We start from the raw sequence: 25,774 nt of genomic DNA on the forward strand, positions 1-25,774 counted from the left end.
TTCTGGACATGTGCTCTTAATATCAAGTCTACTGAAACCCTAAAATTTTTGTTTGATTAACAAATATTTTTGCTGAAAAGACCAAAATCGCTCTCAATCGCACTTCAAACTTTGGTTTCGGCACATAAGAACCAACAACATTTGGAGTCATAGTGCCATAGTCATAGTCAGTGGTGGGGGAGAGTGAATAATGACTGTCAGAAATCTTTTGTATGCTTCAGAAGACTTGGAATGTAGTGCATGATTTTTTCTGGGCAAATTTTATGGCACTTTAATTGTACTTTTTTGTCCATATTGGAGCTTGACTTCCCTAGTTCACGGTTTGCTTTCATTGTATAGGAAAGCACTACATGAGCATTCTTCAAAATGCGGGTTTGGAAAGACATGAGAGGCCAGATTAACTCACAAAAGTTGTTGAAGTTGTGTAAGAGGTCTTTCCTACAGAGAAAGTATGGACTAAACTATGACTTAGTTTTAAGTCTTAAGGGATAAAATTGATCAAATTGAATGGCTTTAGTTTATAAATGTGATCCCTGGATCTACCGGAAAGCTTTTGTCTGTGCTTAATAGAGCTTGCATATGGACCATAAAGCCATACGAGTTCTTGTTCTTCGATCTCTTGTTCTTGGTCTCTTTCAGTATGTGCTGGGAAGGTTAATGATGGAAACATTCACATTCAAGCACATCCCTAAAGTCCCATACCCAAATTTATGACTCGAATGCTTATAAAGTCATTGTTTGCCTATCAAATTTTCACTGGACTCTTACCCAAGTCAACCGCCGACTGGTGATCAGAGCATGTTTGGGTGCTCAATTTCTCTGCCCTCCACTTAACACTATGTGTTGCTTTCATCTATGAGTAACATGACCTGCCTGGAAGGAGAGAGCAGCCAATGGAGAGAGTAAGTGCATGAGAGTGAGTGTATGTGAGAGAGAGAGCAAACGAGAGAGAGGGAGGGGAGTAAGAGTGGCCAAACAGTGTGTGTGTGTGTGTGTGTGTGTGTGTGTGTGAGAGTTTGTGAACAAGCGAGATATGCAGCGAGTCAGATTTGTGGTAGTAGAGGGTTGGCAGCTGCAGTCAGGCTGAGTTGAAATGTGGTTAAGCACTTCTCGCCGCTGTGGCGTGAAGCAGGGAGTCAGTGAGCCGCCTGCCGCTACGACCACAACCATGAAACACTCCCACTCGCAGAGGATGGACTACATGCTACTCAGTAAGTGACTCTTCAACTCTACCATACACACAACAACAGGCAGTGCTGTCACTTGGGGAGTTATTTTCAATATCGTATCAATGGTGCTGTTCTGGTGGCTAGTGCCTGGTGTCAAGGACTAATGTGTTGTGGGTTTTTTTCGGTCCGTATAGAGTTAACCATGTACTTTACCTTAGCAGACAAAGGGTTTTTGGTCAATGAGACAAGAAGACTCATAAAAAAATCCTGTTGTGACATTGATTTTTAGTAATATTTTATGTCAGGTACACAGTAATCAAATTTTTTATTTTTTTGCTGTTTTTGCTGTTCAGCCCTCTCCTTTTGCTAATAATGAATACATGATTAGTAAAAGGTCATTTTTTTACTGCCTTGAACCTAATTTAAAATACCAAACCAAGCTTAATACTAAACTGAGGGATAGAATAATTAAAATGAGTGTGTACTTCCACAGGTGGTTTTGAAAGACATTTCTATTTTTCTTCATCATAATGTTCTGGAGGCTTTTACTCATTTGTTAGACAAAAATGGAACGTACTGTACTGTTCAAGGTTATTCTGAATTCTCACTCATTCAATCACAATTCTGGAGGTTGTATAGGTGCATTTATTCAATGAATAATGTAAATCTACCTGTTAACATTTGATATAGGAAGCAATTTACAGTATATACAGTACATACACACACACACACACACACACACACATACACACACACACATATATATATATATATATATATATATATATAAAAGGATTGATTCACTTGATTCACATGCATTAAGATGATTTGGTCTATTATTAATGCTACAGTTGCATTATTGATATTGATAGATAACATTTGGTATAGGAAGCAATTAGACCAAATCGTCTTAATGCATGTGATTCAAGTGAAACAATCCTTTTTTTTTTTAGGCAGGGAGAGAACTGTACTAAGCATTTAAGCTAACTGTTTTCTGATTGAAGATACTTAGTTTGTTACAGTTGCCCTTGGTCTTTCCTACATGTTCAAGACAGCAAATGTAATAATGTTTGTATGGTTTATATAGGACCTCTGTCCACCTATAGGCAGTTACAGGTTAGTTATTTTGCAGAAGCACTGTCTATTAATGATTTATTCTCCTTAGGAGATGGGATGCTAGGGATGTTATTGCAAGTCAAACTCACTGGTCATAAATCAAACATGCATAACCCAGACTGTTTCTGTCCAAGACAAAGGGTCCTTTCTCCTAAAGCTCTTGACTGATCTTAGACTGATTAATGTGTTGTATCAGCATCACGTCTAAATAAATTCTTAGATATCTGCTTTTTCTGTTAATTGCATATTACAGAATGTGTTTGCATAGATCTAGAAACATAAACATGAGCTATAGGCCTGGATAATTACAACAAAATCAAAAATGGGATTGCACATAAATGCAATGCTTTATTCAACACTTCACTATTCGTTTATTGCAGTAGCTGTAAATGCAATCACAATATTTATTTCCAATTTATTGTGCAGCTCTAGTATATACACATATGATCAACAGGGATGGTTTTAGCTGGAAGAGCACCTCAGATGCTCTGCGTGTCCCAATAGCAGGATCACAAACCGAGCGATGCTTCCTGTCTCCTTTGAGACCTGCACCATGAGTGGCCCATGCATAAAGATCAGGGCAGCTCATTCACAGCCTAATGTGGTGTATTAATGTCCTCCCATTTTGCTTCAAAAGATGCCATGTGCGACGAGAAAAGGACACAAGGCAGATGCATGTGATGGCTAATGAAATGCGAATGGATGTGAGAACAGCATGATGCCGTGATGCGCATGAAACTTACCTCAGAAGAACTCATACTATGATTGGCCATTGGCCCTTCTTTATGTGACATGAACAATGTTACTACACAGCTCAGGTTTATTAAATCTTGTCAATCACTTATTTTTTCAAGTAGTTTGATTCCCTTCATAATTGCATGTCTGAGCTGAACTACAAAGGATTTTACGCTAGTTGCATTTTTATGCTAGGGAGCTACTTACCTGTACAGCATACTGCCTTGATACTTGTATTCCGTATCGATAAAAGTTTAATCTATTTTACCTATTATTTGTGTTCTAGGTCTATTTCTGTTTATTAAAGTATTGGGCCATTAGCTTAGCAACATGCTAACACTAAAATGTAGATTGTTCCAAACTTCTTTTGAGGTTTTGATATGATGCTGCATTTGAGTCTCAGTGTGTACTAGAAACACACCCTCATGTTCTATCAGAAGGCTTTAGACTGGATGCACAAATCAAACGGCACTCTCACTCTGCCCCTCCTGTTCTGACGGTCGCCATGGTGGCGCGTCGAGCCGAAGGAGTCTGCAAACACTGCTTTTGACAGCTGATGCTATCCAGACAAGCATGATTCACAGTATTTATATTATTTTTGCTTGACCTGCCCTTGAACACCATACCAGCATAACCGTTTTCTGATCACAATCTCAGACGAGAGTGTAGGAAACAGTGGAGATATGTAAATATACTGAGGCTTAATGAAGGTTGATCGTGCCCGCTGATGTTAAGAAATGGTCCATCAGTGTCACGGTATATGGGCTATTGAGGATATTTACAACTCTGGCATGTATGGCGTCTTCCACTTTTACTAGACGGCACTGATGAGACCAGTGTCACACAGTATACATTATCAAAGTTATTTATTTTGTCTTTTGTGGGTACTCTCCACTTCTCTTTAATTACTGTGTAAATACTGAGCTTTATTGTATTATGATTGGTTTATCTGTGTTTATCTTCCTCCTTTGCACTGCGCTGTACCACCAACCCTGTTGTGCAGCAATAAAAGTATATTAATTCGTATGTTGACATGAAAATGGTTGATAGAATTTTTAAATACTATTTTAAGGGCGTATGATGTAAGAAATGTTCCAAAACCCTGATGCAACTTTGTGTCTTGTATAAATAGCCCTAACTAGTTTCAATTACGTTTTAGCTAAACTTTCCAGTACATAATGAATTTGATTTATAATCAGTGTTTCTCCTACGTTGTCTACCATCTTGGATTGATTTTTGAAGGATGTATGTGATGCTACCTTAGAATATAGCCAAAAACGGGTATCTTAGGATACCCATTAGGTTGCGCAATTTTTCTTCCTATTTTGGAACAAGCTTTGCATCAAGGCACTCCAATGATGCCTTAGAATGTTGCCTGTGGATAGAGCTATAGAGATTTTGGAACGGAGTGGCTGTGACTTTAAAATGGCAAACTAAAACAATCCCGTTTGGTGAATCCCAGTTGAATGGCCATGTGTACACAGCAGAAGAATCTGGTTGTTCATCCTGTCCTCAGTACCATTCTGTTCATACACAGTTTGGTTATGAAAGCAGGGATTCTTTGGTTCTTTGGTTATGAAAGCAGTTATGAAAGTTCTCCGTCGCTACGACGGATTTCCGTCAATTGCGGGGTTCCCGCCTGTCCTTATGTATAAAATTCGATTTTCATAGTTTTAAGGCTGTAAATAGGCTTACAATTCTTGAAAAGTGTAATAAATGTCTTAATTTTAGTTTGAATGGGTCTTAAATTAAGGAAAGATGATGTGTATTCACCCTGCTGAGGGGGATGTGATCAAAGCCTGGAGTGGAGCGAAAGCATGTTCCTCTCTCCACTCTAAGCGTTCTGTAATCACTCCGCTCTGAGTCCACTCCGGGTTTTCCATTCCCACTCACGGAAAAACTCAGTCAGCAAGTGCTTTCGGTGTGAGAGTGCAAAACTTTCAGTTTTGCTTTCCGCTTGATTGGCCGGACTCGTGACTTCCAACAAATCAGATGGGCGGGGACATTGGTCTAGTCTACAGAGTGATGAGTTCCGACAGAGGAGGCTGCGTCAGAGCCAAATATAGCGCTTTTCAAAATTTAATTATTTTATCGGCAAATCGGTTTTGAAAATGGTTAAATTATTTATTTTTAAAATTAAAAATGCTTAATATCGGCGCCGATAATCGGTCGACCCCTAAAATAATAGAAACGCAGTTCAAAATGACCTTTCTTTAAATGCAAATATTCTTTGAGTATTTCATTTGTGAAGGTAAAGCATGTACTCACTATACTCCTAATTACAAGAAGAAGAAAAAACTGATCTTAAACTGGGTGTGTGACAGGCTGTGGAATGGGGTTTGGCCGAGGAAAAATTTTTCAGTCAAAATATTTTTTTTTTGCTTTAACCCCTGTGAAAGAGAGTGGCTATGCATTCTGTTACTAGTGATGCACCGAGCATGATTTTTTCATTCCGTTTTTTTATTCCGTAAGCAAATTGGCTGACTCCGATACCAGTTGCCTTTTTTTTTTTTCTTTGCAAATGTGTTTTTTTTATTTTTGCTCTATAACAGGCAAACTAGCCTTACACAAAATATATCTGTAGCCATTTGAAATTAGAGGCAACCACTACATTTTAATCATGATCCAAACAAAGATGCTTCACACAAGTAGCATGAGCAGTTGTTTTTTATTTTAATTAGATTGTATAATTGTATAATAAGATTTAAAGCAAAAACAGAATGGTCTGACTTTAGATTTGAGAAATGATGCTACATAAGTCACCACAAAACAAAAACAGCAGATGGATAGCCTGGGTTTCCCCATGCTGCCTTGCGCGCAGCGTGATTTTATTCATGCTGCTAGGCAGCCTGGACACTATGGACCAGATTTTCCTCTCAAAAAGGGAACCAATCACAGAACGGGGAGGGAGCAGCAAGACGATGACGACGTCTATGCGACACACCGAAGGAGTTTACAGTTTAGCAGTTTATATCTATGGATCCAACATGGCAGCAGACGCGAAGTTACCTTTCGATGCAGCCTTAGATAGTGTTCTAAGTAGTTTAGAACGCAAGTTTATTTCGTCGTCTTCCTCGTCGAATTTCTGTCGCTCTACATACGTCATCTGGTATAATTGAAACAATTGGCTATGAGCTACGTGCAGGCGCATTTGATAGACATTCGTAGTGCCCAATAAACGGCTCTGGGCATTCGTAAACCACGCCTCAAATACGAGAAAATGAACATGTGGTTTCCAGACCACGTCTCAATGAGACGAGGTCTGACGTTAGCCAGGCTAGCAGATGGACTTAATGAAAATACAAATTGTGACAGTAGGTGGCACTTATGGAACAGCAGCTGTTTCTTTGGGTACCGCTGTGCTTATAAACACTACTTTATACGGAATGGAGGTAAGAGGAAAAGAAAATGCCTTGATACTTTTCAGTTCCTTTCAGAGATACATTAATATCAATTAATTCAGTAATTAGTACGTACCCAATTTAGTACGTATATTTTTTTTCTAATATTTCGATCATCGCGAACATTGAGCTTGCTGTGGCTGGTAGAGTATTTGCTGTGCTTGGTGCATTGGTGTTCTCTTCTTTGTGTCCGTCTTCATGTCCCATCCTGTTTACAGACTTCATAATATTTCCACGCAAATGACATTTTGGGAAATGACTGCAATGCAATTTATGTGCTAGTGGCAGAATAGATATTGGCCAAAATAAAACAAAAAAACGTGTTGCTGGTCGTCCGGTGCATCTCTATCTGTAACCAAAGTGAACCACAACTGAATTTTGAGTGCAAGACTGGTTCATATGTACTTTGTAACCATAATCTCTGGCGACAACTAGTTGTCTGTTACATCGTTGATGCACTTCTTGTTATTCTTTGCTGTCAATCACCAGTGTTAGATCATGCAACCTCTCTCATGTTAAGAAAAATGAAAGTAGTGGTACAGTGTGGTCAGAGAGTGATTTTACAGTTGGAGAAAGAAATTGATGGTTACCTGTCAATAAAGATATTATTCAGTAAACTCTGCTGTCTATGTCTCTCTCAGAACGGCAGCTGTGCAGCTCCATGGCCAACTCCAGCATGCTCCCGTCTGCCGTGACAGGCATCAGTAAGGAACTAGCCGATCTGCGGCACCTCATCCAGTTTCCAGAGGAGATCGCCACCATCCTGACAGAACAGGAGCAGGAGCTGTACCGTCGCGTCTTTCCCCTTGACTACCTCAGCTTTCTCACCCGAGACCTGGGCAGCCCGGAGTGCCACAAACGCCACCCGCACCTAAAAGCCTCCTTGTCCGCCCCCATCATGCCCACTCAGAACGACAATCACAACACAGTAGAAGATCTCGTCACAAGATTCAATGAGGTGAGCATTCATTAATGGTGCAGATTCATACCAAAGGAAGTGGAAATGGAAGGGCAGAAAAGTAGCTTTGGCTTTTAAAGAAAAATTTAGTAGGACATCACAAGTGTTTGTTCTGTTGCCTGTTTTACTTGGATCTTTTCACATTCGCAACGTGCAGCTACTTATCAAAACAGATGTGAGTTTATTGCAGTTGTCTTAAATATTTGATACTAAGACTGCCAGAGGAAAATTGTGTTTCTCTTTTTGAATAGAGTTGGAAGAAAATGATGTCATCTTTAAGCTAAATGCTTGTCTTTAGATCAGCTGGTTTTGATTTTGAGAAACAAAATGGATGTGAAATGCATTTTTTTGCCATTTTGGCTGAACTCTAAGACTTAAAACATTAAAAAAACTCAAATGTTGAAGCTTCAAAGTTGGTTATGTTTCATGTAAGAGCAGGAATCTAGACGGGATATGACTGGGAATAACATGTGAAATAAAGGTTTGCAGATGCTTACAGCCATGACATCAATGCTTGTTATATAAGACTCACAACTCAGTAAAGTGACCTTCACACTCTTGTCAAGTAGCACATTGCTTTAAGGAATCACCTATTATCGTTGAGTGCAGTTCTTTGAAAGTTTTTATCCCCTGCCTAGTTGATCAGAAGAAACTTTCCTGGTAAAAGGGAGTTCACCAGATCACAGGCTTCGATGGGATGTAATACTATCACAGCGTAAAGTGAATGGATCACATAACAGGACTATGCTTCATCCCACCAAGCATTAATCCTAGTATCCTTTGTGAACAAGTCAAAGATTCCTCCTTTGATTTGGGTTGCTCTTTTACCTTGATGCCTCCTGTGGACTAATTCATGCCCTAGCAGTGTGATGTGTTATTTTGGTTGTGCTGTAACCCTCATAATACATCCCTGAAGTGTTGCCACTGGGTGTCCATACACAGTCTAGGATTTGTTGTCTTTGTTGTGGTCAGTTGTTTGTGGTCTTACACAACACTTTATCGACAGCCACCTTTGAAGCCCCTTCCAGGGTGCAGTGTCTCTGGCAACACTTACATAAGTTTTTAATGTGTCAAATCTGCTGTCTGTTCGCCGCTGGCTGGTTGGCCTGCACAGTAACTCAAGAGCAGCAGTTTGTCCGGTGGAAAGCTGGCAAAATGACATGAGCTCCAGTGTACCGGTCCCCTCGTATAAAACGTTCCTGATCATCCGGACCCCAGAACAACTGTTTATGTAACTGACTGATGTTCTGTGAGGTGTTTTTAGCTACAACAGGCCATCACATAAATATTTTTTTCTCAAACCGATTGCTGTTATGAACGCTCAGGACTACAGACGGTCATTTTCTGTGACTTTGTGTTTAAAGAAAATGTAAGTGGTGATTGACCATACAGGATTCGCCACCACAAGTGCAGTTGCTAAGGTGTTCTGAGTAGTCTTTAGCATGTTGCTATGCAATTTCTAGGATGCAATTGGTCAGGATGTTCAAACAAACAGAGCAATGTTTTGATAACATCACATATTGTTACTCTTTTCAAGGAAACAACCCAAAAAATTACTTCATTTTCTGCATATTTGGCTGACAAATGAGAAAGTAACATTGGAGATGGGATTTTTTTTCCCATTGTATGAATTCAGAAGACTTGGAATTAGCCCAGCAGTTGAATGGATCACTGTCATAATCCACGTTCATTATATAGAAAAGGTTGGGAAGGATATTCTTCAAAAATTCAGAAATACAGTTTGGTACAGGGCAATGCAGGATTTGGAACAACATGTGTTAAGAAATACATAATGACAGAATTTTTAGATAAACTATTTCTCGAACTATGAGGGTGTATGTAAATAGTCTAGAGGGGTGCAAAAACACAGTTTCCTAGAAAGCCATAGTCCGGCAGAGTTTAGCTTCAGTCCAACCCTAATGAAACAGCTGATCCAGCTAATCAAGCCCTTCAGGACTATTTGGCTGCATCTGAAATGCTGCCTTCTGAGGTAGAAAGGCATCAAGGCACGTCCCAATCCAATGTTAGTTTCACTTCCTGTTTTCTGAGATACCTTCATCTGATTGATTTTTCAAGACAGCATAGATCATCGCTTCTCTACCTTTGATATCCCACAATCCTGTGCTTTCCATTCTGTGACAGTTAAGCTAAAAAATAAAGATAGCATCTGAAAGTTGTAGTTGTTGGTCAGTTTGTGTAAATGTAAACTGTCAACTCCTGATGTCATTTCTAGTGAGAAATTACTATTGTAGTAATAAAATATTCACTTATTTATCACCAAAGCTCGCTCTATTTTGCTGTAGATCATTAAACTGGTGCGTAGTTTAAGAAATCTGTCCGAAATCAGTTTCGTGAGGTACCTTCGTGTGCAAACATTGCCTACAAAGTCATTGCCTGATAAGGCAGCGAGGCAACAAGTGAACTGCCTAAGTTTGCACCCCTGGTCTAGACCCAATCAATGACTCTTGTTATCTGTGTTAGTGTTACAGGATCCAATGGGCTCAACTTCACATTTGCACTCAAATCTTAATTTTTCTTTGAATGTAAATTAAATCATGTTTGAACTCTAGATTTAGTTTAAAACTAGAGATTTATGTTACACAATCTGCAGTGTTTCTTCCAAATACATGTGATGATGATGATGATTATACAGCAATAACGTGAGAGAGTGAATGAAGTACGGAAGGAATGGAGATCAGTATTTTCTCAAGACTTTTGTAGTTGTTCTTCTGTCAGCAGGGCCTTATAATGTGTGTGTTGTGAGTGTTGTAGGTGAGCTCATGGGTGACCTGGCTTATTCTGACTGCTGGGTCCATGGAGGAGAAGAGAGAAGTCTTCTCATACCTCGTCCATGTGGCGAAGTGCTCCTGGAACATGGGCAACTACAATGCGGTCATGGAGTTCTTGGCAGGTCTCAGGTATGGCATGATGCCTTGAAAGTGCTTGGTTAAAAAAAGAAATAGCCCTGTAAGAAAGAAATGGTCCTCTCTGTTTGAATTTCGCAATGCTTAACAAAGTGAGGATTTTTGAGACATTCATTTGTTTTTGACTGCACATTTGTAACATGCCAAACGATGAGCCTCAAGCGCTGTTCACTCCGCTAGCGACTTTATCGCTGTATGTCACTAGTCTCTGAAATGTGAAGACGCTTGTGGGCGTTCCCTGTGCTGTCGCTCTTATGCTATTGGTAGACTGCACGTCTGGCCATATCTTTAGAAAATGTAATCACAAGTGATATAAAACTAAGATATCATTCTAATTTGACTAGGGATTAGACTTAAAAGAATTAAAAGTAACATACATTCTGCTGTTGGAGAATATTGTTATATAAACCACAGCAGTGCTCATGGCATTACATCATTAACTAGATTAAGGATCGATCTACAAACAAATGAATCCCACTCATACTGTCAAAATTTGCTAAAACGTCATTCGAATTTGACAATCAATTTTCTTGTCCCTAATAATCAACATAATACAGAGGAAACTGTAATATAAACTACATCAGTGCTAAACTGCTCACTGCATCATATAATTAACAACACAAACTGTCTATGTATCAAACTTACTAAGAATGCCAAATGTTGTATGCTTACCATAAAGATTAAAATCAATTAATAATTAAAGAAAGATGTAGCAACCTCTGAGTTTACGGTGGAGCCAGTTTTTTTCACCCACTTGTTGGAGAGACAGTGGAATGATATAGACAATTGGTTAAAATACAGATTGTATGACTTCTGAAAACCAAAATATATCTCAGGTTGCACTTAAGTATCTATGGTGTCAGAGCATGTACAATAACCACCACACTGCATCTCTAAATTAACTTTCAAATAACATTTAAAAACAAAAATATTAAGAGGCCTTGAGCAATAAACAGTCAGGACGCCCAAATTACGTCCCTACTGCCCTGCTCACCACTTATTCTTCCCCAGGTCTCGCAAAGTGCTGAAGATGTGGCAGTTCATGGACCAGGCAGATATTGAGACCATGCGTGGTCTGAAGGACGCCATGGCCCAGCACGAATCATCATCGGAGTACAAGAAAGTGGTCAACCGTGCCCTCAACATCCCAGGATGCAAAGTGGTGCCCTTCTGTGGCGTGTTCCTTAAGGAACTTAGTGAGGCTCTGGACGGCGCAGCCAGCATTATTGGACTACGTCCCTCTTTTGATTCTCAAGATGATCCTGTTGAGGTGAGGATATGGTGCTTTCAAAGAGTGATTATGACTAACACAGGAAATTGTATCACCACAGTCAAATTTAATTGTCTTTTACAGTTACAATAATAGCCTTGAGATGATTTTGGCTAGCTGGAGCAATTACCTTTTCATCAAACATTTAATGTGCCTGCTGAATTGCTTCCTGGCTTTAGAAAAAAACACATTAGAATGATTCAGCTGGGAAAAATACATTTTGTCACTCTGGTGACTATGAAGTCACCCATGAAAGCTTTTAAAGCCCACAAATCTACTCGTATTGTCCATAATTGTGGTTATTGTGTTCTGTGTGGAATCTCTGTGGTGAAGTGCTCTTTACCTTCCACAGTTTGTCACCGACTACAACGGCCAGCAGAACTTCCTGCAGAGGGTCGGAAGTGATGGGCTCCACAGCTCAGACAAGGAGGCGACCGTCAGTAACATTCTGCAGACGATTCGCAGTTGCAACCGAAGTTTGGAGGCCGAGGAGCCTGAGGAGAAGGCACGAGAGATCACCATTTGCCCCAAACATTCCTTCAAAGACAAGAGCAGAAACCAGTGAGTTAATTTTGGACCCTGTTTGCAAATATATGATGTGTTTAGTCCAATCCTTATATGCTGAGGCATTCACAGTTTGTTTTAATACCTTTAACATGCACTCTTCATAGAGGTTTGGGTCATTTCTTTACACTGGTTATCTGTGTTTTTAACCAATGAGATCTGGAATGACTAGCATTCTCGTGAATCTTAATGAGAGTTGCCTGACTGGTATGTGATTTGAATGTATGTGATTTGACTTCTGCCATTGTTGCTCATGGACAGGGCTGTATATTAACTTTTTTGCACTAAGCACTGGTGCTACAGAGTTTGCAAGTTTTGTAGCACAGGCCACACAATTTTAGCACAACTATAAAATGTCTGTTACCATCTCTGAAAATAACCACAAGTAGTGCAGTTCATCACTTACACAGGCATGTGACTGACAAAGGACAAATAATGTTCCATACAGGGCACACAAAATACATACCTTAACAAGAAATGTTATCAGACAACCATTTTATTTGCCAAAAATGGCGGATTGCAGGAACATAACACCTCTTGCTTAACATTTGTTTGTGTAACCCAATATCACTAATCACAATCCAAACAACATATATCTGTTGAGCACTTGAAAATGCAGATTCCTTTTCCTATAAATCATTAGAAATGTCTAAAGTTTTATTATAAAATATTAAATTATTATGATAAAAATGTGACAGTAATTTCTTTTTTCTTATCAGGAAATCTTATGAATCCACTGAGAGAAAAAAAAAAACTTCTCTACAACGGAGAAAAACTATTTGCATATGTCAGTCGATGATCCAAACTGTCCAATTTAATTAAAAATATATAATGCTGAATATATTGCAACATTCATTTAGAACACTGAGGCGAAGAAGCCATTAAAAGCCATTGAATTCTTGTGAATAATCTGTAATGATGCAGATACAGTACAAATCTGTGGTTGAGGTAATTGTCACCTTTTAATACTCTGAATAGACTGCAGTCTTGTCTGATACCATAAACCAAAACCCATATGCAGACCAAGACACAGAGTAAATAAGACCCAAACCACAACCACCTTTCACCTTCCTGCCAATTGTTTATGTCAAAATGTATCTTGTCGATACACCGGTTAACATTGTGTATGCCGTGTAAAAATAGGGGTCAAATATAGTTGAATATTCAAATTAACTCTTTGCCAGTAGGTGGTGCTTGTGGAACAACAGAATTATAGCAGTTACATAAACTAAGTAGAGCTGCGCTTATAAACACTACGTTATTATAGGCATTATACAGAGATAATATGAAAAGAAAATGCAATCAAAACTTTCCTGGCCGAAATGCAAGTTTACAGGTATGATATAAACACCATAAATTAAACAAAATATTATTTATTCTTTAGCAGTAGATCAAAACAATCACTTGGCATAAATGTGGGCTATTTGGTGATTGCAAACTGCTTTAAAAGCGCGAGCACGTAAAACACGCAACAGCACAACGTTTTTACTTTGAAACATGCAGTGTTCACCTAAATCATAGCCTTTTAAAGTTAATCACATTTAAGCAATTTGTGATTCCTATTTTTCAGTCCCCAGATTTAAAACATCCTGAAATTAAAATTGAGACTTTAAAGCAGCACTGATGACAGATTATATCCACACGCAAGTGACCGAACCCGCGTTCAGCGCAGAGCGGCTCTCTCGCACTGTATGACGTGTCCAGTCCTGAAAATGTAGGGTTTGTCGTTTATAGAATGCGGTTGTCACTGCTGTAAACTCCCAGGTAAATGGAAGCCTGTGCGTTATTGTGCCCGTGCCTTTAAGATCAAGACGCCAGCTCTGCCACAGTGCACAAATCAAAGCAATTTGACTAAATTAATAGCAATGTATTGTATTATATTACGGCCCCTCAATTTGTGTGTCATTGGTAGACAGTGCTCTTCAATATTGTATACTCTTGTTAACTCCATTTACAAGACTAATATGGCATGACCTTCCAAGAAAGTGAGAAGTTTTCCAGACAGAGTTTTGTTTATTCAATCACTTGATCCTTTATATCTGCTTCACCTGCTTCATGTAATTTTTATTTTAGGTTTCTAGTAGGGGACCTCTCAGACTCTGAAGGGGACCCACTTGAGCTGGCTAAGGACATAGATGTCCAGATCATAGAGGAGGTGCATGGACCCTTTAGCCACGGTACAGAGCTCATCCCTTGGTACGTGCTCTCACTTCAGCCAGATATTCACCAGTTCCTGCTCCAGGGAGCAACCGTCATCCACTATGACCCTGAGACCCATCTCACCGCCCGCTGCCTCCTTCGTCTACAGCCTGATAACTGCTTCCTCACCTGGTCCAAGCCCCACAGTAGCTGCGGCCCAGGTGGAAGAGCTAGAGGCTTCATGGGACATCCACCATCCCCAGACCACTTACTCCTGGGCCAACCTGTGCACTGCGGACTGTCCGACGGACTCCTGGACCTTAACGTGGTGAAGGCTGTGTTTATGGGTCACCCTGGAGTGGATGTTAACTATGTGTGCCTGCAGCACAAGCTATGTAATATGAACCCTGGTGAAAATGGTGTCACGCTGCTATATGGACTTCACACCACAGACAACAGGCTCCTGCACTTTGTGGCTCCCAAACACACGGCATGCATGCTGCACAAGGGCCTCCAGGAGCTGCTCAGTGCCATCAGGAAGATCAGGAAATTTCCTGACCAGAGACTGCAATGGCTGCGAAAGCAGTATGTTAGTTTGTACCAGGTACATTTACATCTATTCATTTAGAAGATGCAATTAATCCAAGTGAGAACACAATACAAATAGACCTATCATTCCAAGTTGTATGTTTAGTATTGAAAGTGCAACACCATGGAAGATTTTTTTTTTCTTTAATGTAAGGATTTTGCTAATGTTTTAAAAATGTTTGAATGTGATTTACAACACTACAGCTAGCAGAATGAATGTTTCATATTATGCTAATTTATCCCTTAAACACAGTTAATATTGTAATAATTATTACAACCCGTCTATAAAACAGCCTGCTGGTCTTACAGTAGCTAGCCACCAAGTTGGTTTCCACTGGTCATGCTGGTCTGGTTTGACAGTTTTAGAAGGATTTAGGGCACTTGTCAGCTGATCAGGCTGGCAGATCTACTGGCTGACCAGCTAAACCAAACACCAGTTTGGCCAGGCTTATAGACCAGCCGAACCAGCTTAAACTGTAGGCTGCTTTTAGCTAAATATTTTTGCACATAGGTTGTTGAATTACTCAAGTTCTCACAACACAAAAAACATTCCACTTTTTACGATAATTGTTTCCTTTTAACATAACTCTGCTAACTTTAGGTCAGCTAAAGCACAGCTTTCTTTTTTGGAAGCTCAATTCCATTCATTATTATGCATTTTTATATTGCTGTAAAACTCCTTTTTCTAGGAGGACGGTAGATTTGAGGGGCCCACACTGGCCCATGCTATCGAACTGTTCGGTGGGAGACGCTGGAATATGGGCGCTAGCGGCCCTGGATCCGCCAGCAAAAGTGCAGAGAAGAACTCAGTCCACAAAAACAGTCCGCTGGGCATCAACTCCAATGTCAAAAAGAAGAAGAAAGCCTTAGTCAGGGTAAGAAGAGAAAGACTGGCAATGTCCAGCTATGTCAAGACCTGGATTAGCTATGTCACTTGAGTAATGCACTGTCCTAATCACAGGGGGACAGTGGCGATGGAACAGATGATGAGATGATCTCACGCAAGACCAGGAGCTGTAAGGAGACTTTAGGCAGGAGGGAGTCAGACCCTTTGGAAAGTGTCGAGCAGGAAGAGGCTGGTGAGAGTTACTGAACATTTTGTTGACAGCTAATTGGACTCTGGTAAAACATAATTGTAGAAAAATGTTGAATGATTTCAGCTGTTTCACCAATACTTTTTTTATTTATTCACTGAAGATACTTGAGAATATAAATAATTGGTTTTGTGTTTGTGAATGTCTTTAAGAGATCAGGGACATTGTGGCATGTTTTAATGTTTCCATAGAGGACTGCAGTACCTTTGGCCACCCTGGACCCTTTTCCTTATCCAACAGCAAAGGCCAGTCTCCTGGATCCTCCTTGTCCTCTTCCTCATCTTCCTCTGGCTCCTTTAGCACAAACATCTCCACCCCTACACGCCCCCATTCCTCCCCCAATCTTCCCAGCAACTCCAAAAGTCAGCCAGGGTAAGGCCACTCCCTCTGCAGAAATACAAATTCAGTGCAGTCCCAGAAAGGACATGGGCTTCACAAGATCATGTTCTTTTTAAGATACTTTCAGATGTATCTATACAAGATTTGTCATACGCATGCATGTTTATGCTTACGTTAAACTGATGCAGTCTTTCAAAGATGTTTCAGCGACATGTGCATCTGTAAATGGTGAAGAATAAAGTGGATTATTTGCCTTGAAGCTTGTTGTAAAGGCTATTTTCCTTCAGAACTGACTGTGTTTTGTGGTCTCAGGGCCTGGAGCAGTCGGAGCTGGCATGGTCGAGGGAAAGGTTGCTTCAGGGGCTTCCAGGAACTCATGATCTCTGACAGCATCATGAGCTTTGTTGAATTTGTGGAGCTCTTCAAGTCTTTTAGGTAGAATACACTTTTCCCTCTAACCAAATACACAGCTTGTGTTTTGAATCTGGATGATTGTTAAAAGTTTCCCGTTTGTGTCCAGCATTCGCAGTCGCAAGGATCTGAAGGATCTGTTTGACACCTACGCAGTGCAATGTAGTCGCTCGGGTCCTGACTCTGTTCCTCTCTACACCACATTGAGGATTGACGACAAACTTACGGGACTGCAACCAGATCTTGGTGGGCATGTGTGAATAATAGTCATTTTTAAACCAAAACATTGAACTGATGAGGTAGGATGTTTTTTACAAAGCTGATCTCTTCACAGATCTCCTAACTCGTAATGGCTCTGACCTGGGCCTTTTTATCCGCACCCGGCAGCAAATGTCTGACAACCAGAAGCAGATTTCAGATGCCATTGCAGCTGCTAGCATCGTGACCAATGGCACTGGAGTGGAGAATTCATCGCTGGGTGTGCTGGGACTGGCGATCTCTCAGCTCAATGACTTCTTGGTCAACTGTCAGGGAGAACATCTGAGCTATGATGAGATCCTAAGCATCATACAGGTGAGTAAAAGAACTCCCTGAAAGTCGATCTCAGCCAGAGGTTTATAAACTTTTCTCATCAGACCTATAATTGTTACTTTGAAATTGAAAAAGGTCCTTCCTGTTATTAAGCACATGAATATGCTTGTGTAGTAATTTATAGACTTTAAGAAATACGTTTTGAGTAAATTTGGCACATAAACTTTAAAGTGAAACCTAACAGGTCTGAAATAAAGATTTTTTTATATTGTCTTACTCATTTATGTTATTGTATATAACAGCATTGAATGTTTTAAATTATGCAAACCAGCTAATGCCATAAAACATCCCCGGACACAAATTATGTAATTTCTTGGATGTCATTAAAGACATTCCTTTTGTTTTTTAAAAAATATTTAAGACTGTTATAGGGGAAAAAAAAATCTGTCTTTTCACACTATGTGCAGCAAACTTGGCACTGTCAATGTATCTGTCTTGTGTGGCTAACCTTCACACTTTAGAATTGTTTAAGCTGTTTTAAACCTTGAAAAGACATTTTCAAGCCAACATTCAAATTTTGTATTGAACTATTTTCCTTATTTATGTGAAAACTTATTGTCAGAAAAGAAAATTGCTTCAAACTTTTGTCAGAGGGCTGTCAAGGGTCTGGCACTGGTTTAAAGCAGTGGGTTACCGTTAACAACATGGACAATTGATTCTTCCTTTATTAAGAATAAGAGTCGTTGACTGACAGTTCGATATTAGCATCTCACCAACTCATAAATCACCATAAGACATCTAATGATATGCATGCCAATGTAATAACATTTAATTTGTTTTTTTGTTTCTTTAGAAATTTGAGCCTTCTTCAAACATGCGTCAGATGGGATGGATGTCGTTTGAAGGATTTGCCAGGTTTGGTTTTATTAAACATATTTGACAAAATAATGTGGACCAGAAGTTTCGGAAACAATACTTTGGTAGATTTGGATAATATGCTATATTCATATAATCTCTGCTACATGACTAAAAATGAATCTGCCTCTCGAAGGTTTCTAATGGACAAGGACAACTTTGCCTCTAAAAACGAGGAGTCTCAAGTGAACCTGGATGAGCTCCAGTATCCGCTCTCGTACTATTACATAGAGTCCTCTCATAACACATACCTCACGGGCCATCAGCTGAAGGGAGAATCTTCAGTGGAGCTTTACAGCCAGGTACATCTTCAGCCGGACTTCTCTGTTTATCCTGAACCTGATCCAAGGCGAAAAACGATTCACAATGCACTCCATAAATATATTTGACGACCGCTGCTTCACATGCCGTACTGTAGATGTCACCTGCTTGTGAATGTAGCTAAAACCACAGCATGTCAATGCATGAGTTTGAGTTTGATTTATGGCTTCTGTCACAGGTTTTGCTGCAGGGCTGTCGCAGCGTTGAGTTGGACTGCTGGGACGGGGACGACGGCATGCCTGTTATTTACCATGGACATACTCTCACTACTAAGATTCCTTTCAAGGTCTGTTTAGAAATCAATACTTGAAGATACTTCTGTTGATTTTATGTATGTTTTCTGCTGACTGAAATGCTCTTGTGGTCTGTAGGATGTTGTCGAGGCCGTCAATCGTGCAGCATTTGTGTACTCGGAGATGCCTGTGATTCTGTCCATTGAAAACCACTGCTCTTTACCACAGCAACGCAAAATGGCTGAGATTTTTAAGGTACCTGTCTGCATTTTTACACTATATATGTTCTCAAGCTGCTCATTTGATGAGTCTGTGTCCTGTGGAAGGAGAACATTGTTCGTATGTTTTTCTCTTTAGACTGTTTTTGGAGAGAAGCTGGTGACCAAGTTCCTGTTTGAGAGTGATTTTGCGGATGAGCCTTTGCTTCCATCTCCTCTGCAGCTCAGAGGGAAGATCCTCCTCAAAAATAAGAAGCTGAAAGCTCACCAGGCTCCAGTGGACATTCTTAAACAAAAGGTAGATGAGAGAGTGCAACACAGAACTGATATCAATACTATTTGATTTATACACAATTTGTATTGACTTATTGACAATTATCCTTCTACAAAATCTCATCTGAATGAATCACAGCAGCCAGACAATCAAATTGGAACTGCCCAGTTTGGCTAGCTCTTGCCATTTTTTGTGCATTAGTGATGCACAGAATTGAACTGAGGCGGTTACAGCGATCCATCACGCCACATTAAAGAACATCAAAATTACATTTTATTGTTCGTTTTTCATGATAAAATGGAGAGAATTTGAAAGCTGAGACTTTGTTTCAAATCAAAAGTAACAAAGCCCAAAGCGTATTGCAATTATTGGATGGCAGGCATGCTACGAATAATGTTTAGTGAAGCTTTGTTTACACATTAACAGGAAACAGCATAGGCTAAAAGGTTGATCTTGAGATTTAAGTATCAATAACGATTCATCAAAATGTGGATAGACTAGGATAGACTCTATATTAAGAGTTTGGCCCTCCAAAATCATTTCGTCCAAAACCAAAAAGCCTTTTTTTTTTTTCTCCTTTGTAATATTTTTGGTTCTTGAAATTTCAGTGCATCACTAACATGAATCAAATGTCATATGAGACTAGCTTAAGATAAATTTCTTTCCTTAATATTGCTCTATGTTAAGGTATTATAGACATAACAGTGTAAGTTGCTGTAACAATGATTTGAAACAGTGTATTTTGTGAAAAGCGTTATATAGATAAATTTGACTTGAGTCTCTGCACTGATTTTGGAGGAGCATCTGCAGAATGCATTTAAACATTTTAAAATGTCCTTACCTGAGCTGGAAGTACTACACCCGTGTTTAAAAGCACAATCAAATTAGCCAACATATTTAATAAACAAATATGCAAATGGTGGGGAATGTGTGGAATTGTGCGAGTGACAGACTTTCCAATTCTGCAGAAATCTGCACAGCTTTAATGTAGTCTCGACTAACTGTTAAACATTTTTAGTATCAACAAATTTCATTGAGTCCGTGAAGCATCCAAATCAAGAATTAATATTGGAAAGGTTTCTGAACTTTTTTGTTCCTCCGTTTCAAAAGGCACATCAACTGGCTCACATGCAGGCCCAGGCCAACAACGGCACAGTCAGCGGAACGTCCCTGGGAAACAATGATGAAGAAGAAGAGGAGGAAGACGAGTATGACTATGATTATGAGTCACTGTCTGATGGTAATCATACTTTGCGTAACTCAAGCCAACATGTCCTTTATTTCAACTCGAATCGACTGCAGTTATCTGAATATTGAGTGGAATTTTCTGTTCTGTTCACTAACCCTCTCACAAACTTTTACTGTTCCCACGATGGCACCTTCACTCTGTTGCATGCTGACCCTTTTCAATCCCCCCCCCCCCCCACACACCTTCTTTATTTCATTTTCTTCACTCTTTTTTTTTCTCCTTTTTATTAGCCGATGTCCTCAATGCTTCCACAGCCTCCTATGGCCAGGAAGGTAAATGTACTGTGTGTGAGCATATGTGGGTGGTTGATGTGTAAATGTAAATGTGTGCCGTGATGTGCGTTGCTCTTACTGCTGTAAGCTGCCAGTGTGTTGACTCTGATGTGATTGCTTGCACTCTAATGGTGGTTGTGTCTGAGATCCTTCAGGTGTGTGCTGTCTGCTCTGCCATGAATAAATTAGTATTTTTTTACTATAAAGATGGGTGGTACAGTGTATAAACAAAACAACCCAAACTTACTTCCACGTTTGCGGTGTTTTGAAAATGGTTCGACCTTGCTTGCGGCACTGGCTCATCAGTGGGGGAAAAACAAAGCCATCTGGTTTCTCATGCCCTGCACTGCTCTCTGTTAAAAGAGACTTTGTTCTTTCCCAAACAGCCTTCCCCAGAGACTCAGCTATGAGTTTGTGCAGTCAGGGGAATGCTGGGCATTTACTCAACCTGCTTTCTTACTCCGGGTGCACCATGATTTTAAGTTACATTTCAAAAATTGTATTTGATTTGTTTTGTCATAAGGTAAAAAGCAAATCTTTGATTGTTTGTGTGTCAACCGATAAACAGTTAATTGCCTTTGTGAGGAATCTTGCCGTCTAACGAGGATCTGACAGTGTCTGTGGGTTGCACGTCTGCAAAATGAATGGTCCTGCGATTTTTATTTTTTATTGTTACATTTTCAGTTTTGTCACTATAAAATCGAAATTGCCAAATCTTCTTTTTGTTATGGAATACAGCAGTGTGTGTTGTAAATGATTTATCCATCCAGATCATTATTATTTTGTTAAATTCATGTGCCCTCATGAATACCCTTATTCTCTACTCTGATGACGTGTTTACTGGCACGAGGGCGGGACAACCTTTCACTCAAATCATAATTAACCAGCAACAATGATCCAATAAATTCCCAATGGACAATTAAGTCCCGCCCTACTTTTTTTTTTCTCTTGTTTGAGAAGCTGTTTCACTTGCAATTTCTGTTTCATGCTGATTAAAAGGGATAGTTCACCCAAAAATGCAAATTCTGTCAAGTTGTTCCAAACCTACACGACTTAATTGTGTCATGTTTATTTTTTTGTCCATTCAATATAAGTAGTCGCCAAAACTGCTTAGTTACCAACATTCTTCAAATTATATCTTCTGGTGTGATCAGCAGAAGAAATAATGTCATACAGGGTTGAAAGTAAATTACAGAATTTGCATTTTTGGGTGAATTATCCCTTTAAGAAGTAATGGTGTCACAGTGTTTTTTTGGCTTCTACTTTCAAATATGACTGCTTTACCTTTATGTGCTTTGCGAAGTTTTTTATTTCGTATTCAGACAAAATTGTTCTCTTTTTTTTTTTTTTTTTTTTAATCGCTTGTTTTGGCTGAAACAAGAAAATTCTCTTTGGGTTTATGTAGAGATGTTTCTTAATCTTATTCTTTTCTGCAGACAATATTCTTGAAGACAAACCCGAAGGCAAGTCATCCACTGAGAAACTTCAGTATGAGTCCAATGATGAGATGCCGAAGCGTTTTAAGAAAGCGGGAAGCAAAGGAAAGGTCAGTACAGAACAGTATCAATGAAGCTTTGAGTTCATTTGAACCTGAATACTGACATGATCTGTGATGGTTATACTTGTGTGCACTTGCAGATGTTTGACATGGAACTAGGAGAGGAGTTCTACTTGCCCCAGAATGAGAAGGAGAGCAGACAGATCGCTCAAGAGCTCTCTGATCTGGTCATCTACTGTCAGGCTATCAAATTCCCAGGTTTCCATCTCATCTAATTATTACACAACCACATAAAGGAAAGTTTATAGTTCTGTCAGCATCTGGGAAACACATAAGATTAGTGATGCACCAAAGAATTTGGCCAAAAATGATTTTTCAAAACAGTTTTAGAGGGCTGAAATCAAGCAAAATTGTGACGTTAATTATTGCTTCTCCGGTAGCATATTTTGACTCTGTCAGTGTCTATTTTATGTGCACAACATGGAATAAGCTACAACAAGTAAACATGTCAGTGTGTGACGCTAGGGCTGGTTGACGATATCAATTTGTCTTTTTTAATCGATCTTCATTTTGATGAACCAAGATATTTTAGGCTACGCTCTTTTCAGCTGATGCTTGAACAAAACAAATCACTAAAAATTATTTGTAGTGTGCCTCCCATCCAATGATCACAATCATTTTTGTGCTTTTTTTTATATGAAACAAAGTCGGTACAAAGTAATAGCACAAAATTAACATCAGAAGGTATGTTGAAAGAAACAGTAGGACTTACTGAAATGTATCATGTCTCATTCATTTGCTCAATCAGTGTTTTCAACTGTGAAAGATGTCAGTTTAACAGCTTGTAAACAATGTCACGTAATGTTACATTAACCTTAGGAAAGCCATTCAGTGTCCGTAGCTCGAATTTTGATAAATACATGCACTATTACACATTCATTCAATTTTTACTTAACCTGTTGTCATCCTTTATTTACTTAACCTTCATTAATGTATGTTTGAATAAATCATGAAGTTTTATTATAGCCACAACGAATTGGTTTCACAATGAACATAATTATATCATTAAAAAGTTTACAATTTAAAGTTTATATACAGCTCAGTTTCTGTATAAAAATAAGAAATAATAATTTCAGTGCATCACTACATAATATTTTTGTGCAGTTCCCTTCTAATGTGTTTGTGCATGCCGTCCACAACTAACTGACAAACCCAACGTGTTCACTTGCGGAAATAGATGCAATCGAGTGGACGAATGGATGTTTTGGGGAAGCTACTTTACAAATCTAGCCTCCCAAGCTTCATTCTGAGTAGCTACAAATTTATTCTCCACTTTAAGTTAAAATAAGTAACACTTCATCTCTTGCATATTTGTGCTACATGGCTCATGCAGTTGAATTAGTGAAAAAGGGCGGGTAAATTAGATTCAGGTGTTTGGCTTTGCTGGAAACTGTAATAGTCCCAGAGGCGAGTCTTGAACAAACAAACAGTATCAAGCTCTTGAGTTTTGGAGGAGCGTATACTCTGCAGCCATGACCTTACATATGTGTTTGTTTGTGTTTGTGTGCGTGGGAACTAGGCCTCTCCACCCTCTCCCCATCAGGCTCTGGAAGGGGAAAAGACAGAAAAAGCCGGAAATCCATTTTTGGCAGCGCTCCTGCTCGTGGAAGCCCCGGGGAGCCTGTGACGTTGGTCCGAGCTCCAGGGAAAGGTACGGCTGCCTCGGCTTTGCACGGAACTGTGCACAGGGCACGCAGGAAATAGAACACCCACTTAGAGCACCCATGGGAAAAGGGCTCTCAAGTTTTCCATTATATTGAAGTCCCTCGAAAGCGTATAAAAATGCCTTTCTACAAAATATTTCCAGTGACTGACTGTCTGAGAAAACAAGCATGTACTTTTTGAGTAAAAGTACTTTTAAAGGGCAAGTGGTTCTTGAAAATTGAAAGCTTAAATGGATGTGAACTTCCAGCCATCCCAACAGAAGTGCATCTTTTATCAGTTTATTTTTATTAAAGAGACAGTTCACTCTAAAATGAAAATTCAGTCGTCATTTATTTGCCCTCATGTTGTTTCAAATCTGTACAAGTTTTTTTTAAAAATTAGAAGAATGTGCTGGTCGCTCTTTTCCATGCAATTACAATGAATGGAAACCAACAAGCTTCAGTCGTATAGACTTTGAATCTTTTTTGCTGCTTTTTGGAGCTTGAAAGCCTCAAAAAATTGGACAATGTTTGAAACTTTGTTTTTCCTAGCACTTATGTAACTGATGAATTGCTTGTAGTATTTCTCATTTGTAAGTCTAAAGGAATAAATGTAATTGTAAGTCCCAGGAACATCTCTACACCCTTTTTTCTGTGGCATGAAATATCTCTGTGCCCTGGTAAAATATTACTATTAAATCCTTTCCTGACAATAAGATTATCATATACCACGGGACTCTTAGAATATTTCTCCTGATAATATTTCAACAATCAAGTAATATGTCTTCTATCAGCTGTTTAGAATCAGAAATACTGATGCCAGATTTGTGAATTAATCACTGTTTTAATTTAACGGCTTTGCCAAAAGGTCTGAATTCCTCATGATTCATTTTGATTTATTGCCAAATGTTTGCAAAACCAAAAAAAAAAAAGAGTGCTGGATGAGGTGGATATTTACCTACAGTCCATTGTAAGAAACAAAACTCGCAAATGTCTTGTATAGTTTATCAGCGGTGAATATATAAATTTAAATTTAGTATATTAATATATATTAAATATAAAAATTACCGGTACAAGATAAAAACAAAATAAATTTTACTATTGTTATATTTCACTATAAAATTTTAATTTAAGAAATATAATATAATAGTATCATTTATTTTACATTACAACTGTAAAATTGCAATACTAATATTTATGGCTGTCTTGATTTCTTCATTTTCAAACATTAAACCATCAAACTTTTATTTTGTCAGAAAACTGCATAAACCCTTAAATCTTCTCTTTTGTTGATGAGCGCTTCTTTTCACAAGTACAGGAGATGGTTGGTGCATGTCGTGTTTCCAAATGCGCATATGGCAAGCCGTTTGGATTTTTAATCTTTCACAGGATATGAATTTGTGATATCAACAATTAAATTTTCACTAGTTAAATTGCTAATTGTTGATATCAGAAATTATATTTCTACTAGTAACAATGAAATTTTTTAATATCAGGAATTACATTTCCAGTAGTAAAAACTATAATTCTTGATATATGTAATTATTTTTACTAGTTAAATGTCAAGGGGCTGGAAAGGCGTAGCGCCAAACATTAGTCACAAACTGATGAGTAATAATTTGTTGCGGTGAGTAGATCCAAAAATTAACACAAAAATCTGAAAAAAGATCCGCACACAAATATAGGCCAAAAAGCTCACAGGATTCTATTGTCCAGAGGCCACAAATAAAGTAAAAAAGTGCAAGGTGCACAAAACATTCTCGGGTTCAACCCTTCATCAGTGCCATGTGTTACCATACACCTGTGGTAATTTACACGCTTATTACCGTAATCCATGTACTGCAACATCCCG

At 39.0% G+C, this 25,774-nt stretch overlaps 1 protein-coding gene across 9 annotated transcripts in view; it reads left to right on the forward strand.

Moving 5' to 3' along the window:
* plce1 (phospholipase C, epsilon 1) overlaps positions 1-25,774 on the forward strand; it is a gene marked incomplete at its 3' end in the record, with an annotated part of 81,457 nt that overhangs the window by 40,834 nt on the left and 14,849 nt on the right. For 6 of the 9 annotated variants that reach the window (XM_079851322.1, XM_079851323.1, XM_079851319.1 and 3 more), the window contains 21 exons: positions 7,063-7,379; positions 10,152-10,297; positions 11,315-11,573; positions 11,926-12,134; positions 14,211-14,880; positions 15,554-15,739; positions 15,826-15,943; positions 16,150-16,330; positions 16,610-16,732; positions 16,818-16,954; positions 17,043-17,281; positions 18,093-18,154; positions 18,291-18,456; positions 18,654-18,761; positions 18,847-18,963; positions 19,066-19,224; positions 20,311-20,440; positions 20,680-20,721; positions 22,158-22,267; positions 22,360-22,477; positions 23,799-23,930. In XM_079851322.1, coding sequence (XP_079707448.1) covers positions 7,063-7,379; positions 10,152-10,297; positions 11,315-11,573; positions 11,926-12,134; positions 14,211-14,880; positions 15,554-15,739; positions 15,826-15,943; positions 16,150-16,330; positions 16,610-16,732; positions 16,818-16,954; positions 17,043-17,281; positions 18,093-18,154; positions 18,291-18,456; positions 18,654-18,761; positions 18,847-18,963; positions 19,066-19,224; positions 20,311-20,440; positions 20,680-20,721; positions 22,158-22,267; positions 22,360-22,477; positions 23,799-23,930 — 3,729 coding nt within the window. Of the gene's footprint in view, positions 1-1,051; positions 1,212-7,062; positions 7,380-10,151; positions 10,298-11,314; positions 11,574-11,925; positions 12,135-14,210; positions 14,881-15,553; positions 15,740-15,825; positions 15,944-16,149; positions 16,331-16,609; positions 16,733-16,817; positions 16,955-17,042; positions 17,282-18,092; positions 18,155-18,290; positions 18,457-18,653; positions 18,762-18,846; positions 18,964-19,065; positions 19,225-20,310; positions 20,441-20,679; positions 20,722-22,157; positions 22,268-22,359; positions 22,478-23,798; positions 23,931-25,774 lie in introns of those variants that run through there. The other 3 variants (XM_079851325.1, XM_079851321.1, XM_079851326.1) reach the window with 2 other exon arrangements.

Source organism: Squalius cephalus (genome assembly GCF_949319135.1).
Source record: "Squalius cephalus genome assembly, chromosome: 19".
Lineage (NCBI taxonomy): Eukaryota > Metazoa > Chordata > Actinopteri > Cypriniformes > Leuciscidae > Squalius > Squalius cephalus.